At 50.6% G+C, this 18,767-nt stretch overlaps 1 protein-coding gene across 9 annotated transcripts in view; it reads right to left on the minus strand.

The window, feature by feature from the left end:
- Positions 1 to 18,767, minus strand: part of CEP250 (centrosomal protein 250) — a 137,068-nt gene that overhangs the window by 24,040 nt on the left and 94,261 nt on the right. For 7 of the 9 annotated variants that reach the window (XM_075012198.1, XM_075012196.1, XM_075012197.1 and 4 more), the window contains 9 exons: positions 18,373 to 18,697; positions 16,845 to 16,972; positions 16,449 to 16,569; positions 14,696 to 14,814; positions 8,286 to 10,691; positions 5,117 to 5,224; positions 4,443 to 4,598; positions 857 to 970; positions 680 to 727 (listed from right to left, as the gene is read on the minus strand). In XM_075012198.1, coding sequence (XP_074868299.1) covers positions 680 to 727; positions 857 to 970; positions 4,443 to 4,598; positions 5,117 to 5,224; positions 8,286 to 10,691; positions 14,696 to 14,814; positions 16,449 to 16,569; positions 16,845 to 16,972; positions 18,373 to 18,697 — 3,525 coding nt within the window. Of the gene's footprint in view, positions 1 to 679; positions 728 to 856; positions 971 to 4,442; positions 4,599 to 5,116; positions 5,326 to 8,285; positions 10,692 to 14,695; positions 14,815 to 16,448; positions 16,570 to 16,844; positions 16,973 to 18,372; positions 18,698 to 18,767 lie in introns of those variants that run through there. The other 2 variants (XM_075012199.1, XM_075012205.1) reach the window with 2 other exon arrangements.

Raw genomic sequence — 18,767 nt, forward strand, 5'->3', positions numbered from 1 at the left:
GCAGCACCTCCTGCTCAGCACCCAGCCCTACAACGCCGGCCAGCAGCACCTCCTGCTCAGCACCCAGCCCTACAACCCCGGCCAGCTGCACCTCCTGCTCAGCACCCATCCCTACAACCCCGGCCAGCAGCACCTCCTGCTCAGTACTCAGCCCTACAACCCCGGCCAGCAGCACCTCCCGGTCAGCACCCAGCGCCACTATCCCAACCAGCAGCACCTCCTGCTCAGCACCCAGGACCACTATCCTGGCCAGCAGCACCTCCTGCTCAGCACCCAGCACCACTATCCCGGCCAGCAGCACCTCCTGCTCAGCACCCAGCACCACAACCCCGGCGAGCAGCACCTCCTGCTCAGCACCCAGCACCACAACCCCGGTCAGCAGCACCTCCTGCTCAGCACCCAGTGCTACAACCCCGGCCAGCAGCACCTCCTGCTCAGCACCCAGTGCTACAAACCCCTCCCAGTGGTAACCCCCTGCTCAGCACCCCAGTGTTACAACTCTCTCTGAGTGGCACCACTCCCACGAGCACTCCTCATAGCCATGTCCAGTGTCCCAGGGCCATGAGCTCCCTCAGAACTGTGCCCTTTCTGGGCCCTCATTCTGAGGAGTTTGTACCCAGCTGTGCCCCACTGGTGCAGCAGTTATGACCCTGTGGATGAGCGGATTTGTACTCCTCACCTGCTTCTGCAACTCGGCAACTTGGCTATGCAGAATCCAGGCCTCCTCCTGTGAAAAAAGTCCAAAGAGAAAGCTTTTAGTCTGCAGCCTGCTTGGGGCAGGACTAGACTGGAGCTAGGCCAGTGCAAGCAGTACATTGCTGGGGCCACATGTTCAGGGCTCCCCTCCTGTTCAGACCTGTCCTGAAGTTGGTGCCTTATTCTGCCCAGAGTCAGACGTAGGGTGTCCATGGGCACACAGCAATGGAAGGTCGGTATGATCCCTCTTCAGCCTCCTCCTCTCAGACTCTACCTGCAGTCAGGACACACAGAAAGGGTCACAGCGGTGCTAAGAAACAGTGAGCTAAGAAGAGAACCATTGCCAGCAGGGAAATGTGGGGGTATACCAGGGTCACTTGTAGCGCTTCCCACAAGGCTGGAAGGGCTGGTGAGGGACTAGCAAGGTTGGAGAGCCAGGGCCAGCAGCAGGGGTCCATGCCCCCCTCACACAGTCTGGGAGAGGGGAAGCACAGCAAGGCAGCTCCAACTTGTGCTGTTCTCTGGCCATGCCACTCTGGGGCATGGGGTGGGACTGCCCCCACCCTTCCCAGCAGGAATGGTGTGGTCAGAGAGCAGGGCAAGCTGGGGCCACTTTACTGCGCTTTCCACCTCCCCACTGTCAGTGGAGGAGGGGGTGCAAACCCCTGCTGCTGGCACTGGCCCTGCCACCCTGTTAGTCCCCTGGATCACCTCAGCTTCAGGAAGAGGTGGACTTGGGGTGGAAGGGAGTTGTTCCGGCTGTTCCTCTGGCTGAGAGGGGGCAACTGGCTGGTGCCGCCTGCCTCCAGCCTCCCTTGCCAGTCACCACTGATTACCTGTTCCATAACTCACGCTCTTCCAGTGTCCATTCCACAGGATGGGTGTGTGCTCCCCACATGCACTGGTGCTGGGAGTCTCTCTCGACAGTATCTATAGGCAAGTGGCTCTGGCGACCCTGGGAGTGCCCTTCTAGTGCTCCCTGCACCCTCAGTTCTTTTCCCCAAGACTGCGACAGGAGTAGGACAGCAGATCCTGGAATGGACATGAACAACACGCCTCCAAGAACAACAGGTATCAAGCAGGTAACTGTCTTCTCTTCCTCAAGGGCTTGCTCACATCCATTCCCTATTAGGTGATTCCAAGCAGTACCCATGGAGGCAGGTAGGAGTTGAACTCTGCACGTATTGTAATACAGTTCTGCGTAATCCAGCCTCATCTCTGGCCTGCTTAGTGATGACCTCATCAGAAGTGAACATTTGGACTGAGGACAATGTGGCCCTACAGATGTCCTGCATTAGTACCTGTTTCAGGAAGACCAACAATGATGCCTAAGAACTGGTCAAATGGGCATGGACAAACAAGGGAAGCAGGACTTTTGGGGGCTCATAGCAGGCTGTATGCCAGAGATGATTCAAGGGGAAATCTTTTGAGATGAGAAGAGAAGGCCCTTCATCCTGTCAGCTATAATGATAAAGATCTACATCAACCTGCCAAAGAGCTTGGTACACTCCAGGTAAAAGGCCAAAGCCTTCAGGATGTCCAGGACAAAGACATTTTTCTGCTGCCGTCTTTTGGAGAAACAGATCCTGCATGGAAGGAAGAAACCACCTTAGCAGGAAGGCCGAGTGAGCCCAGGTGCAGCCACATGGGAAGGGGCAGTGAGGAAGGCAGGAATGGCAGTATTGGTGTCTGCATGTCAGCCAGTGGCAAGGAGCCCTGCTCAGTACCAGCTTCTGAGGCTGCATATTCACTGTGCAGAGACCAGGTGTAGGAGGACCTTTCTTAACTCCTGCATGGGGCAAGTAATGAAGGCCCTAGAGGATCTCTCTAAGTGACATGAGTCTCTGCCATAGGATCCTGGAGACTGTTGGGGGTAGGCTGATCAGCAACAGCAGCCCACTGATGGACACCTCCTGTTCTTCACTCAGTACCAGGATAGTGAGTGGGACTGAGACAGAGCAAGACCAGTGGCCTGAGGACCATCGAGACCATGAAAACCTGCATGAAGAGAATTGGGGCTGGCATCCTGTGACTGATGACACTGTTTGTCTCAGTGGTCCCAGGAATGGTGCTGAGGTCATGGATATGGAGGGGGCTCACACCCAAACCCAAGCCAGCAGGCACATGCCTCAACTGCGCTGCACCACAGTTCCCATAAGTGTCGTCCCAAGTCCTGCCCTTAGCACGCGGAGGTGAGGGGACCTACAGGGAATTCATGATGCCTGCCTCCCCATGTCTGAGGTCTGAAGGGTTTGCATAGGGCAGCACTGGTAGGATGGTCCATTAGACATTGCATGGGGTACCTGGGGGAGACCCTGAGAGAGCGTAACTTGGGCTTACCCCAAAACCATAACAGAAGGCAGCACAAGCAGGGCACTGTGCACAGAAGCCATGGTGCTGAGGACTGAGACTGACCTCTGCGCCAGTGCTGGGCTTACTGCTGACTGCATTAGGAGACACCCTAAGGCAAACGTCTCTCTCCTTTTTAGTCCAGGCTTTAAACAATTTGCAAATTTGGCACTTACCACTAGCATGCCCCTTGCCACAAGGTTTAAAGGCTGGGGATGGGGGCCTGGCCTACCCCTAGACAAAGTCCTGTCTGGGGCAACTACAAATAGTTACAGTAATCCCCCAAGATATGCAATGGTCATGTTCCAAGCACACCCTCGTGCACCCTGAAATTCGCATAATTCAGGGGCTTGGGCAATGGGTTGGGGTGTGGGGGACACGGGGGGGGTTAAGCCTGGGGTAGGTAAGGGCTGCAGGAGGGGATGGGAGGCATGTGGGGTTCAGCTGGGTTCAGGGGTGTTGGAGCCGGGGCGTGTGGCAGTTGCTGGAGCATGTGGTGGAGCTGGGGGCTGCAGCAGAGGCTGGAGCTGGGGCATGTGGTGGAGGCTGGAGCCCCCCGCCCCCTCCGACAGTGCTCAGGGGAAGAGCTGGCTGCTGCCAGTTCTGTTTCCCTTTGATGGGGATCTCCTCCTCACCCTGCACCTGGGCATATCTCAAGGGTTTACTGTTTAAAGTATGAGTCGGAGGTCAGCCGCGTAAGAGAGGGGTCGCATACTCTGAGACCTTACAGTACTAGAACTGGAACACTAAAGGACCCTAACAATATCGCATTATACGCAAGAAAAATGCTGCATTCACAAAACAAGTGGGGAACAAGACTGGCCAAAGCCAGGAGTTATGTTGTACTGCTGGCAAGAGGGAAGTGAGAGTGGGATGAGCAAGCGGTGCTCCTTATACAGACCCATCAGGGTGCTGCTCCAGGGGCTGCCAGAGCTGCTCTCCTACAGACACTACTCAGGAAAAAATCTTCCAGTACATGTGGGGAGTGCACAGACCTAATGTGAATGGACATGAGCATTCACTCCAAGAAGAGCGCGTGGTACCGGAGGGCAGAGCAGTTCTCCGTTGGAGGCACTTATCTCCAGGTGGTGGCTGGGAAAAGGGAAAGGAGGCAGAAAGGGCTTCACCCTGGGGCAAGAGGAGCTGGCGTGCTGAGTACTCTGAGCAAGCAATGCCAAAGGGGAGGGAGGTTGGGTGGTGCCAGAGCAAGGGGAGGTGGGTGGCCAGTGCAGTGCAGGTTGTACCTGAGGGTGTGGCTATGGGCGGGCAGTGCTGGAGGGCATGGGAATGGAGCGGTGTAGCATGTGGGATTGCTCACATAGTGCTGGAGCATGCAGGGCTGGCTGTCGTCCCAGAGTGCCGAAGGGAGACAGGGAGGTGTAAAGAACCTGGCTCACCTGCTTGAGAGTCCACCTGAGTTGGGAGTTGAGCTGCTGCAGCTGAGTTTTGTCATTTTCCAACTTTGCAACAGCTTGCTGCAGACGTTCTAGGCGCTGCTGCAGGATTCTCCTCTCTGCCCTTTTCGTCAGCTGCTCCTCTTCCTTTCCTGTGCCCTGGGGGTGTACACAGCATTTGTGAGCCTGTGCCATGTATGTGTGGCAATGCACGTGTTACCTCAGATGTTCACAGTGGGGAATCTGTACAAAGCTGGCTAGGGAGGCCTTGGCTGTGTCTACACATGCCCCCTCCCTTTCGGAAGGGGCATGTTAATGAGGCACCTCAGAACAGGTTAACGAGGTGCTGAGATGCACATTCAGTGCCTCGTTAGCATAATGGCGGCCAGCTGCGCTTCGAAAGTGCTGCTTTCAAAACACAAACTGGCCATGTAGACACAGGTGATTCAAAATAAACCCCACACTTTGAAACTCCCTTCTTCCCAATTCATTCCCACTGTGCCTCATTAATTGCTCCCTATGCTCCCAAAGCACAGCCATCGGTGGCACCCCACCAAGCGAAGGGCCACTCTCCAAGCACAGCCACCACTGGGGCTCTAGGCTAGGAGCAGGGCAGAATTAATCCAGGCTTCCCTGAGAGGTGTACCTGTGCCCTGTTCACTTCTTTCTTCCCTCACCTGCCATTTCTCTGCTCTCTCATCCCTGAGCAGCAGATCCACATCTCCATTCACAGGCTTGTCTGGAACCCTTTCTTCTAGGTCTTTGAGAGCTGAAGCAAGCTGTTCCTGCAGTAGTAGTAGTGACAAACAGCACAGATCATCCTCTGGAAGGCAGGAGTTCAGTGCCCTGGGCTGGAGAGGGCACCCTCTGCTGCATTTGGTGTCTCCTTTTCAGGTACAGGAGATGCATCTTAGAACGGGGAGTGGTTGGCCCATTATAAAGGCAGTTTCTCTGTTTTTGATGTTCACACCTCCACATTACAATCTGACAATGGGCCACATCCCCCGACTGATCTGACTTGTTTTCTCCTCACTTGATGTATGCTACCAATACTGGGCCATTTCCACCATGACAGCTCTGGCCCTCCCCTTTACTGAAACCCCCCTCCTTAAATCTTCCTCTGAATCCACGCCCCTCCCCACAACTCAGGAATCTGATGAAGCGGGTCTTTGCCCACAAAAGCTTATGTTCCAAAATATCTGTTAGTCTATAAGGTGCCACAGGACTTCTTGTTGTTTTGAAAATACAGACTAGCACAGCTACCTCTCTGATACATGAAGAAAAATTTCCTTTTGTTTATTTTAAACCTGCTACTCATTCATTTCATTTGGTGATCCCTAGTTCTTGTGTTATGTGAACAAGTCAATAACTTTTCCGTATTCACTTTCTCCACACCTGTTATGACACTATAGACCTCCGTCATATACCGCTTTAGTCTCCTCTTTTCTGAGCTGAAAAGTCCCAGTCTTTTTAATCTCTCTTCAAATGGCACCCATTCCGAACCTCTAATTATTTTTGTTGCCCTTTTCCAATGCCACGCACCACCACCAGGGCTACTGCTGCTAAAAAACAAATCTTCTGACGAGAAGCGCAGGACACTGAAACACCTAACGTGGCGCACCCACAAGGACACTTCTTGAAGAAGAACTAGGGGTCATCTAAACTGAAGTGATGGCAGTGATCACCCACAACCCACTCATCAGCTGGGGATTGCCATGGCATGCTGCATTCCAGCCATTCAAGCCTCTAATAGGGCCACATTTTGCGTTTGGCCACCATAGTCACAATCTTGCTTTCTGTGAGAGATGGGACATATTTTTTCTGGTACTTCCATTGAGACTGCACACCTCATCTTGAAGAGGTCTCCACATAGTCTCCACCAGCTGGAACTCAGCACAGAGGAATGGTGCTGCAGCCCTATTGAAAGTATTTCCCATCCAACTGCTTACTGTTTTGCGCACAGTTTCAGCTCAGCCTCAGCTGTCTGCATGAGTTTTTACAAACACATGTGCAAAGTAGGATCCTCCCACCAGCTTCCTGTCCTGGAACATCTCCACAACAGATAGGGCATCACCCAGCTTCTCTTTGCACTGACCTCAGCTGGCCCCCTACACAACCTGTCTAATTCATGAAATGAAGACAGAGCCTCTCAAAACACTGGCACGGGCAGCACCGAAGCCATTTGCAAAGGTGTCAGGACGGAGCCATCACTGAAGCTGAAGTTTTCTGCTTCTATCAAACCCTGGCGCAAAGAACGCTGGAAGGCAGCAAGAGTATCTACCCTGAGGCAGCTGAGCGAGGAGGCAGTCCTCAAGGCAGGGTTCTTTGAGCGTCAGGAGTGACTGGGCCAGACCCTGCTATGAAGACTTACCCCACAAATGCTGAAGGAAGAATGCAGTAATGGAGCTGCTATGGGCAAGGTTATGCTGGGGTGCAGCAGATTCTCTTTCGGCACCTACTGTGTTACTGCTTGCGGGGAAAGGTGCTGCCTCTATATAAATCCACGATATGCCACATCTTGAATACAGCAGGCAGATTTTGTCATCCCATCCCAAAAACGGTACATCAGGATCAGAAAAGGGCAGCACAAATGTTTAGGGGCATAGAACAGTTCCCATACGAGGAGAGAGTAACAAGACTGGGACTTTCTGACATTGAAAAGCGATGACCAAACGGGGCTAGGAGAGAGGGCTACAAAGCCATGACTAGTGTCAAGAAAATACATAAAGACGTGTTATTTACTCCTTCTCATAACACAAAGACTAGTGGTCAGTGCATGAAATTAACAGGGAGCAGTTTAAAATAAACCACAGGAAGTATTTCTTCACATCATGCACGGTCAAACTGTGGAACTCCTTGCCAGGGGATGCTGCGAAGGCCAAGACTACAACAAGGCTCAAAAAGACTAGATAAAGTCATGAAGGATCCCCCTATCAATGATTGTATACCGGAGGCCTGGTTATCCCTCCCCATCAGGGTTGGAGAGAGGCCACAATGCCTCACTAAGTCATTGGGCTGCCGCCTTGCGTTAGGGGAACTAGCATTAGGCATAGCGTCCCAACCTGGCTAAAATGTTCTGCCAACTGCTTCAAGCCCTCATGTCTTGCATGAGGAGGCTCCCCACAGCTTAGTCTATGGTTCAAAGGCAGAGTACACCCAGTATTCAATTAGCGCTAGTCCCTGGGCTCAGACACAAAACACACCCAACAGTCAAGAAGTGCAGGAAAATACGTTTTAAAGTCTGACTCAAAGCACGGCTGACAAGCAGGTTTTCACCAGACACTGATGTATGCTCACTAGTCTGTCCAGGTGTACACGTAAAACAAGCATTATAAGCCAAAATAATGGAAACCTACTTGCACATCCCTCTTCCCATGCAAACAAGTCTTGGTTGGTCTGAACTGGCTGGCTTCCTCCAGAGGCAGGGTTGGTAGTCCGTGGTCAGTAGTTGCCAGACAACCAGAGGTCTGACAAATAAATCTGCCTGGACGTGGCAGAGCTGACTGTCTAAAAGCACCCACTTCCCTCACTGTGGAGCTCCATTTAGTTTTAATAGGGATTGTGATTGTTTACCACTAGAATGATCATCAAGGGATGCGATGGATTCTGTCATTTGGAGTCAATGCACTAAGACTGGATGTCACTGTCTAAAAGTTCCCCTCTGGCTCAGCCAAGATCTACAGGTTCAGTGCAAGAAAAAGCCTGGGTGAGGTCATCTGGCCTGAGGTATGAAGGAGGTCAGGGTGGATGGTCATAATAATTCCTTCTGACTGAACAGCTATGAATCTAAGCAAAGTACCATTGGATCCTTAAGACAGAAATGCAATCACCCACCAGACTGCCTACCTGAAGATGAAGCCGGTCCTTATCCCTCTCTGACACCATGCTCTGCAGGACAGCCATTTCCTCTTTCAGGGTTCTCCTGGCTGCTTTGGTCTGGGCCAGGCACAGAGACAAGGCTTGTGCTTTCTCCCTCCATTCTATCTCTGCACTCTCAGTCTGCTTCAGAACAGCCATCATATGCTCCAGTTCCTGGTCCTTTACTTTCCTCTCCTCTTCCAGCTGATGGATCCACATCTTCTGCCTTTCCAACTCCTGGTCTCTCTCCTTCCTCTTGGCTGCCTCCTCCGTTTCCCATCTTAGGAATTTCTGGGTTTGGCTTATTAGAGTCTCCTCTTTACCAGCTCTCCTATGCAGAGCTGAAGTGAGCTGCTTCAGGAGCTCACTCTGTGTCCTCAGCTCCTGCTCTCTACCCCTCAGAATCTCTTCCAGGTTCCTGACTCTCTCTCTCTGGTATTTGATCTCGTTGTCCTTTGTTATCAGTGTCTGCTGGAGATGTTCTTGAAGACCCTTTACTGCCTCCTCTTCTGATAGTTTTTGCTCACCTTGGGCCTTGATCTCCTGTTCCCGTTTGTTCACAGCTTCTTCCAGGAGATGCTCTCCCTCTGCATGGCATCTCTCCTCCTCCTCTGCCACCAGTGTAAGCTGGACACAGTGCAGGGTCTCCTGTTCTTTCCCTTGGTGCTGGAGCTGTTGAACAAGAGTCTCAAGCTCCTGTTCTCGCTCTCTTACAACTTCCTCTAGACAAGCTGCTTGGTTCCGGAAAGACTCCAGTGCCACCTGCACGCTTTCTTCTTGAAGCTGGTACATGTTAATTTGCTCGTCCTTCTTGAGGAGTTCTACATCCTTCCCCTTCACTACTTGATTAATTCTGTCTAGATCCTGCTGTAAACTCTTGACACACTTTTCTTTCTGATCTTTCTGCCTTATGAGCTCCTTTACATGCCTTTGCAAAGACTCTATCTCCTGGTCTCTGGCCTGTAGAGACAATTTGGTATATTCAAGTGTCTGCAAAGCAGCCTCAGTTTGTGTCACTGCATCTTCCTTGTGCCGCTGAAGCTCATGGATTCCCTCCTCAAGGGCCTCTAGTTCCCTTTCTCTCTCCGTCAAAATCACTTGTGTTTGGTGAAGATTTGCTTGCATGGCTCTTGCTTGCTTCTCCTCCTGTATCTTGTGCTCCTCATTTTGCTTTTGCAGGGATTCAATTTCTTCTTCTCGCTCCTTTAACACTGCTTGAAGATGGTTACAAGTTTTCACCTGCTGCTCAACCTCTCTTTCCCATTTCTGGAGTGTCCACAGCTGTCCTTTCTGGGATTCAATCACTCCCTCTCTCTCCTTTAGTGCTGCTTTGGCATTTTCTAGATCTCTCTGTAAAATCTTCATCTGCTCTGCTGCTTCTGCCTCATGTTTCTGTGTTTGCTGAATTTGGAATTCCAGCTCTCTATCTTTTTCTTTTAAGGCTACTTGTGCTTGCTCCTGATACTCACAAAGAGCCTTTATCTTCATTTTCAGCTCTTCCTTAATATCCTGAATTTGCTTTTGCTGTAACTCAAGTTCTAGATCTCTCTGAGTCAGTGTGAAGGTCACCTGTTTTACCTTCTCCTGGATGTCTTGTAGCTCTTCCTCCCGCTGAACTTCACACTGCTGCAAAATCCTTATCTGCTCCTTCTGCAATTCAACCTCACGCTCTTTGTGCCCTAGAATTACTTTCATGTGTTCTAGGCTTGTGCGCAAAACCTTCACCTGCTTTTTCTCCTCCTGTTTCTCATCTTCAGCTACCTTCCTGTGACACATAAGCTCACAATCTTTTTCCCTCAAGTCTGCTTTGATCTGATACAGATCCTCCAGCAGAGTTTTCATTTGCGACCTTCCATGTTCTTCCAGAGTCTGGATTTTCTCTTCCTGGAATTCAATTTCCTTGACTTTCTCATCTAGGTTTAAAGTCATTCGTTTTAGAACAATTTTCTGCATTTCCCTCTCATCCTCTAGTTCCTGAATCTGTTCTCTCTGGGATTCCAACTCTCTATCTTTTTCCTCTAGATCTTTAGAAAGGTGATCTAGAGCTGTTCTTTGCATTTCTCTCTGCTGCTCCAGCTCTCTAATCTGCTCTTGCAGTGTTTCCATTTCTCCATCTCTCTGGTTTAAGGTAACTGTTAAGTGATCCAGATTTTCCTTCAACACCTTCCCCAATGCAGCCTCATCCTGCAATACCAGAATTCCCTCCTGCTGAGTCTCTGCTTCCTCTATTTTCATTTTCAGGACAGAGAGGGTTGTTTGAAGCTCTTGTTCTAGGGAGTAGCTCATCTTTGTTGCCATGTTTGCCTGAGCTTTAGAGGCAGAGAATGATTCCTGGAGGTGGTTCTTCTCACACACCAGTTTCTCCTTAGCTGCTTGCAGCATGTCCTGCTCATGCTGAAACAGAGAGAAAATGACTTGAAAAATAAATCTAGGTAATTCATCCCATCTCAGATCTGAGCTGAATCTCTACTGCCTGGATGGAGTGACACCCAAGCTCTGTATATGTGACTCTAAGGCTGTGTCTACACGTGCCCCAAACTTCGAAATGGCCATGCAAATAGCCATTTCGAAGTTTACTAATGAAGCGCTGAAATGCATATTCAGCGCTTCATTAGCATGCGGGCGGCAGCGGCGCTTCGAAATTGACGAGCCTTGCCGCCGCGCGGCGCGGCCAGACGGGGCTCCTTTTCGAAAGGACGCCACCTTCTTCGAAGTCCCCTTATTCCCATGAGCTCACGGGAATAAGGGGACTTCGAAGTAGGTGGCGTGCTTTCGAAAAGGAGCCCCGTCTGGATGCGCCGCGCGGCGGCAAGGCTCGTCAATTTCGAAGCGCCGCTGCCGCCCGCATGCTAATGAAGCGCTGAATATGCATGTCAGCGCTTCATTAGTAAACTTCGAAATGGCCATTTGCATGGCCATTTCGAAGTTTGGGGCACGTGTAGACGTAGCCTAAATGGAATATCTCTTGTTATTGGGATGGCTTCTCTCTCTCATCTAAATTTTCTTGTTCTTTGGTCACTAGAAGAAAGCTGTGCATCTGCTGAAATCATTGATGAAACAGCATTATTTTGGAGTGTAGATGAGGCCTTCAAGTTACTTCTGGCTGTAGCTGCTGAAGGGTTCCTGAAACTACTTTCTTCAGTAAGCAGAGATAATTAGGAATGGGGAAAACTCAAACATATATGAATCTAATAACTATACTGGCCTAAAGTTGGACTCTGGTGAATTGACCCTTTCTTGGGCAGCCCTGCAGTTACTGTACATTTTCCCTCATGTAACTGAGTTAAGCTCTTGCTTTGTGTGCTGTTCCCCACTCCCCCCGACTGCACTCCGGGGATCCTGCTCGGTCAGGGGTGCTAGACCAGGCCAGCTGCATGGGAGGCTTTTCCCCTCTCTACACTGCAGATAGCGCTACTGGCTGTCTCACAGGGGCTGCCACAGCAGTGGATACAACTGAAGTTTGCATGGCAGCTGCCAGTGTGGCTGTCACACCAGGGATTGAAGCAAGGGCTGCCAGAACGAAAAGCCAGAGCTGCTAGAGGGTCCTCCAAGTCCCACGCCCAGCAACCCAGCATCCTGTCTCAGAGCGGCCTGTGCCAGGCACTTGAGATGAATGAACAGAACAGGAGAACTCTGGAGTGGTCCATCCCCTGGTCTCCAGGTGAAGCTGTGACAGTGGGTAGATGTATGGCAAGCTAGCCTCTGGCAAAAGACCTCCCGGACACCACCAGCTGCGCTACAAAGATGTCTGCAAGAGAGACCTCAGAGAGGTAGACATTGAGCTGGACAACTGGGAAGAACTAGCAGATGACCGCAGCAGATGGAGGCAGGGGTTACACAAGGGCCTTCAGAAGGGCGAGATGAGGATCAGACAGCTAGCAGAGGAGAAGCGAGCAGCGAGCGCTCAGAAAGCACACTAAGGGCTTGCCAGACACCCACCACATCTGCAAGAGATGCAGCAAGGACTGTCACTCTCGTGTGGGTCTTCACAGTCACAGTAGATGCTGTAAATGAAGTCCTCAATTGAAACTATAAAGGGCGCGATCCACAGTCTATGCAGACTGAAGGATGCCTACTACTTTGCCTACTGATTCATATGACTCTTATAAAAGTTAATCTGAAAAAAATGTTGCCAATATACAATGATAACATCGTAACATACATTGTAAGTACTGTGATAGACCCTGGCCCACAGCAGCCTACCGCAGCCTCATGGAAGGTAGATATGCTGGCAACTGGGTGTGTGCTTTTATATTTCCCAGAGACTGAGGTTTATCTGGGGTCATCTAGCAGCAGTGGGCTAAACTAGCCTGCCAATTTAGCACCTGTGGCTAATGAAGGCCTTCAAAAGGGGTTTCTTCAGGTAAGTGGGGGTAGGCGATAGAGGACAGAAGAGGAGGAAGGCCAGAGTGTGGAAGGAGAACTCCCAAGAAGAGAGGGCTGCGGCCACCTGAGGAAGGTACCGGGGAAGTGTCTGGTGGAAGTGGCCCAGGAAGGCAGTTTGCTGCACGAGGAAGGCACAGGGAGGGAAGGCCCTCCAGTGGCCTAGGGTCCCTGGGCCGGAACCCAGTACATGTGGGAGGGGTCCAGGTTCCCCCCAGATCACTCCACACCAGCTCTAGAGGGCAGGAGGAGACTGGGCACCCCTATGGGGTTCTCCTTCACTACTAACTGTATTTTGGACTACACCAGTGGTGAGAATGGCTCAATGATGCCGTCACCCAGGCCTCTCTGAGAACAGCAGACTGAGTAGGGACACGGCGAGCCTCTGAGGCCGCACTTAAGCCATCACGTAGTGCAGGACCCGACGAGGACAAGCTAGGGGTTTTGTCACAGTACATGTAGCTAATTCCACTCCCTTCCAGCTATCCTCATTAACACCTTTCCTCATCCTCCTGCCTACTGTATCGTATTCACCTCTTTTCACCATCTCTTCACATGTCAGTTTATTGAGGTCTCTAATCATTCTCCATACCTGTCCTGAACCATGCATCTCCATTACTGCACCCCTCTCACATGGGCTGATCAGAACTGGGCATGCCATTATCTGTGTAATGCCATTAATTCAAAAAATGGTACTACAATTTTAAAAGAATGTTCTTTGCATTTAGCAATATGGAAATTCATTTGCCATCGTTTTTGCCCAGTTATCTAACTTAGTAAGGTCCTTTCGAAATTAGTCTGCCTTCACTAATCTTAATAACTGCATGTTATCTGAGTATTTTGCTTCCTCAATACGTCTTCTTTTTCCAGATGATTAATGTATTAAACAACACTACTCCTAGCACAGAGCCCTCGGGCAGTGAGTGGTTAACATTTTTTAAACTATGAAAGTAAACTAAGCATTCCTTCTCTTTGTTTTCTGCCTCTTAGGCTCTAATGGTACAAATTCTTGTGCATGTGCTTAATTTCACTGCTGTGAGTAATTCCAATGAGCTTAGTAACACTACTCACATTAGTACAGCAAAGCATATGTTGAAGTCTTTGTAGAGTTGGTTAATGATCCACAACAATACTTTGCCTGTCATACCATGACTACTTGGGTTCCTTAAAAGTCCCTTCTGAGGGACACTGTCAAAGCCTTGGAAGTCCAATAAATTACATCAATCAGTTCTCCATTACCCATTACTTTAATGACAGAATTCCAATAGATTAATGATGCATAGTTTTCGATGGCTGTGCTGCTTAAACGCTATAAAAGGCTCTTTGAGATGTTTTACAAAACTTACCAGTTACAAAAGTATCTAAATCTAAACTTAGACTCCTGAGCTCCCACTATCCCCTTACCAATCTGTACTATGGCCACAGCTTACTCCCCAGAACTCACAGGATTTCTGTCCAGATGTTGCTCAATATCAGCCACCTTCACACACACCAAAGGGTTCTCACCTTCACCACTTGCCCAGCTACTGATATTCACATGTGAACAAACCCTGCCTGTGTCTCTCAACTGTAACTCCCATCTTCCTTAGAGCAGACTCCTCTGTGTCTGAAGATCGTCAGTGGCTCATGAAAATTCAATGCCTGAAACAGCAGTGGTGTGTGTGAATAGCAGTGAAGTACATTAGCAGAACTCTAGGGGTAGGAATCAGACTGGAACAGTGAGGATACTGTGTCAGCAGCCAAGTGGCTCAGCAACCCTGTCTGGGATGCCTAGGACTGGATAGCAGGGGATGACAGGAGAGCTGCAGGAGAGAAATGAAAACTTGTTCAATGTCAGGTAGCACTAGAAATCAGATAAAAGATATGACAGATTACACTGTGTAGGGATTTTCCATTTAGTGGCTCTGTGGCTGGGGCAAGTTGTTCCCAAGAATGCAGTGTTAAAAGTGCTCCATCCAGACTATCTTTGAAATGACATTACATAACAAAGCTTCAGGACCATCTGGCAGGCTCACCATGATCTCTCTTTCTCGCTTCTCAGTGTCCTCAAGGCTCCTCTCCAAGGATGCAAGTTCCTCCTCTTTTTGCAGCATGGCGTGGAGTGAACCCTGTTTCCCTTCTACCACCCGCAGCTCTGCAACGGGGAAGGGGGAGAAGAGGAACCAAAACAAAACCAAACAATGCTGGGCAAGAACCATAATCTATTAAACTGCCCTTTGCTTTTCAGGCTCCAGTACACCCAAGAGATTCGGGTTACGCCCAAGGAAATACCTCGGTCTGAGATACTTGGCTTACGAAAGTTTGGGTGAAAGCAGAGTTCACAGGCAGAGGGAATGAACAAAGAGCAGCCAATGAAATTAGATCAATAAAGTGGTGCAGATCAGCATCATCAGTGTCATAGTGAGAGCTAAGACAGATAAGATTACAAAGGGAGAATGCTTAAGAAGGAAAAAGATGAGCACTGACGGATGTATCTAAAAGGGAGTCATAAGGAGGAAAGAGAAAACTTGTTCTTGGCCTCTGAGGATAGAACAAGAGGCAATGAGCTTAAACTGCAGCAAGGGAGGTTTAGGTTGGACATCAGGAAAAAGTTCCTAACTGTCAGGGTGGTCAAACAGTGGAATAAATTGCCAAGGGAGGCCGTGGAGTCTCCATCGCTGGAGATATTTAAGAACAGGTTAGATAGATGTCTATCAGGGATGGTTTAGACAGCACTTGGTACTGCCACTGGGGCAGGGGGCTGGACTCAATGGCCTCTTGAGGTCCCTTCCAGTCCTAGTGTTCTATGATTCTATGTGGGGCTCCAACCAAGGACGTGTGTGTCCCAGGGGTTTGCTACCACAAGCAAGGGAGCAGTAAATTTGCAAAAGGCTGCTGCAGAATTAAAAAGAGCTCCAAGACAGGCAACAAGGGGCTCTCCCACCGAGACTGAAAAAACTAGAACTGTTCAACTATGCGCAAGGAACACAACAGAAGCCTATACAGTACTGACTGGTACTGGGAAGGAGGATGGGGCGCTTCTGTTCTCTTGGTGCCAGGACACAGAGGACAAGCTAGTCAATTGAAAGGCAGCCAATTCCAAGTGTTTGGTGGCCATGAGAGGTGCCATGAGATGGAGGAGCCAAGATGCCTCCACAGCTGTGGTGTGGTGGGGTCCACAATACTGGATGCCACGGGAGCTGAGTGAGAGAGACAGGACAACTAGCTCCATCTAAAGGAGCAGTTGCTGTGCTATAGCTGAGGTCAAGCCCCAGAGTGTGAGCTGTTCAAGGGGTTGTTGTACATGAGATGTTACTGGGCAGACAAGAGACAGTGTCTCCACAAAGCACTTTGCTGAGGACAGGAGCTTCAGACACAGCCTGTGCTGAGAGACTGTATGAGGCTAGGTAGGAAGGGAAGGGCTAAGGAGGCAGGAGTAGCAGATTGCAGAAAAGTGGGGAAGGCAGCAGAGGCAAATGATTAAGTGCCAACTGCAATAATGTAAGAATTACAGGGAAGGCGACAGAGCTAGTATGCTAGAGAGCGGAGAAGAAGGGGTTCTGTGACTCAAAAAGCCCCAGGTAGCAAAGAGCAGGAAGAAAGGAGAGGACTCTTCAAGTACAACAGGGAACCAGGCTGTCTCTTCTTTGCAAAGAGATACAGTCTGCTCAGGAGAGTCAGTGTGTGTGGCCTCTCATGGTGACTCCCCCTCTCCTCCAAAGGTCATCCTCCCCCTCTTCCTGGCAAAACAGAGTGGGCCTGGTACAGTGGGAAGGACGGCAGCCATACCTTCATGGCTTTGGGCCAACCACTTCTGCAGCTCTTGGGTGCAGGCACTGAGACAGTCCATCTCAGCCTCCTTCTTGCTCAGCTCCTGCTCCAGCCTCTGAGCCTTGTTCCTGGCATCATCCTGGATAAAGCAGGAAAGGCTATTGGAAGCAGCACGTGCCCAGTGCCAAGAGAGAAGGTGGGCAGAGGAGAGGAGAAGCCCAGGGCACAGGTAGCTAGGGCAGGGTCAGAAAGAAGAAAAGTCATGACTAAGAGGGTATTCCCCTCTGTCCAGGATGGAACAGTCTAGGCTGCACTGGCCCAAGGCACTAGAGCTGGTTCAGCCACAGCATCTTATGTTGCTGCTTGAACTCAGCACAGGGCAGGGAAAGTGCGTGCACTAAGGAGAGCAGTTACCTGATCCTGCGCAGTTTGCCTGGGGTCCTGGTGTAGGTCCCAGACTGCTGTTGCCACCTTCTCTGCTGTGAGCTCCACAGGGAGGTCCTTAGGCTGAGGCCCAGTCAGCCCACAAACATGATCCTGTTCTGGAAAAAAAGCCCTGGGGTCAGCGTTTGGCTGAAGAATCACCAGTGAGAGCGCTGCTCACACATAGGAGAAGCCGGCAGTTTGGAGACCGCCCACAAGCAGGTCCCATAGATGTGACAGTGACTAGGTGACACACTGCACGTTGCACTGACTGCCCATTACATGTCTCACCAGATGCCAATGGTTGCTGTGGCTGAGGTCACCTCCCATTCACAACACAACCTTAGCTCTCTTTGAAGTGAGCTTTGTGGGGATTAGGCCTCCCCTCTGTGCTCCATCAGGCTTTAGAGACAGAGACTGCCTCACGCTTGCCAACAGCCCAGATTTCTGCTCTGGGCTCCACAGTCCTGTTTGTGCCAACCAAAGGGGTTGAACTATAGTTTGGTTGCAGATCTCGTACAGACATGAGCTGCAGTTGCCAGTCATGCATTGAGCCCTGCTGGCTTTCCCTTCAGCCCGGGATGACAGAGACCCCTCTCGGACGCCTGAGACAGGGGGAGAGAAATGGCTCCTAAAGAAAAATAGGGGAGGGGAATAAAGCATGTAATGCAATCCCACAGCCTACTGAGCCCTCCCTAAAAGGGCATGGAGACAGGGAAAAGAAACAGGGCTCCCCTACCAGGAAACAGGGTTGTGGTAGGGGACAAGGAGCCCACAGCTGGCTCTGAGGCACTTCCAAGAGATTCTGCATTACAGCAGTTTAAGCCGGAGCTCTCTGTCCTCTTGTGCCCTGGCTTTTAACTTGCTGTAATAAGCACATTTCTAGGGGACGTGGGACACCCCCCCCAACATTTAATACTTTGTGAGTGACAATCCAATACAGAGACAGTATCCCCGGGTGGCCAAGCCCAGTCAGCATTGATTGGCTAGCTGAGAGGCAAAACAGAAAGGAGGAAAACTATTTGTGGGATTTTGAGGGATTAGGAAAAGGAAAGAACTTACCTGACTAACAAGAGGGTAAAACTAAGGGAAAAACAGAGGAAGACAAAAGTATCTCAGACCACTCTGCTGACTCTTGCCTCAAGCTGGGGATGGCAGAGAAGAAACCAATGAGAATGGTCATGTACATGAGCTATTAAGACATGATGGGGGTGTGAGGCAGGCTCCAGATGTGCAGGACCGGCCCGAGTACTGCTGTAGAAACCTCCAAGAGAAGGCACAGAACTGCACCACCACCTGGAGTGAGCACCCACAGGGGTATCTCCAAAAGAAGAAAGGGTTTCCCACTGTTCCTAGCCTTCCCCAACCAGACCTAGGGCACTGGGAAACAATAGGCATCAGGAAAGCAAGACTAGGAAGGGCACTCCCAGCTCTCCCACGGTAGGCTTAAAGCCTTTCCAGCTGAGGGACAGTGCCACCCGGCCTCCTAGGCCATGCGCACAGTCACAGTCACACTCACTTGCACTCCATGTGACAAGGTCCCCATTTGTCAGAGTGCCGCCATACAGCGTGTTCTGCAAAACGGTGTGCAGCCTGGCCAGCAGGGACTCAGCTTCACAGCGGGCGCTTCTGGTGAGGTGGCACTCCTCAGCCAGTGTCTCAGCCCGGCTCTCTGAGCTGCGAAGACTCAGGTGCCGCTGCGATGCCTCCACCTCTATCATCTGTAGCAAATCCCTCAACTGCTGCTTGCCTGCCCGAGACTCCTCCAGATCCTGTGACAGCTGCTCCTCATGGGCCAGTAAGCCAGCTTCTTTCTCTAGCACTGCCTGCCTGAGCGAGTGGACCTGTAGCAAGGAGAAACAGGCTCTTGCTCACTGTGCATGACTACTGTGAGGCCAGGGATGAGTATGGAGA

The sequence above is a fragment of the Carettochelys insculpta genome, chromosome 17, assembly GCF_033958435.1.
Source record: "Carettochelys insculpta isolate YL-2023 chromosome 17, ASM3395843v1, whole genome shotgun sequence".
NCBI classification, from domain to species: Eukaryota; Metazoa; Chordata; order Testudines; family Carettochelyidae; genus Carettochelys; species Carettochelys insculpta.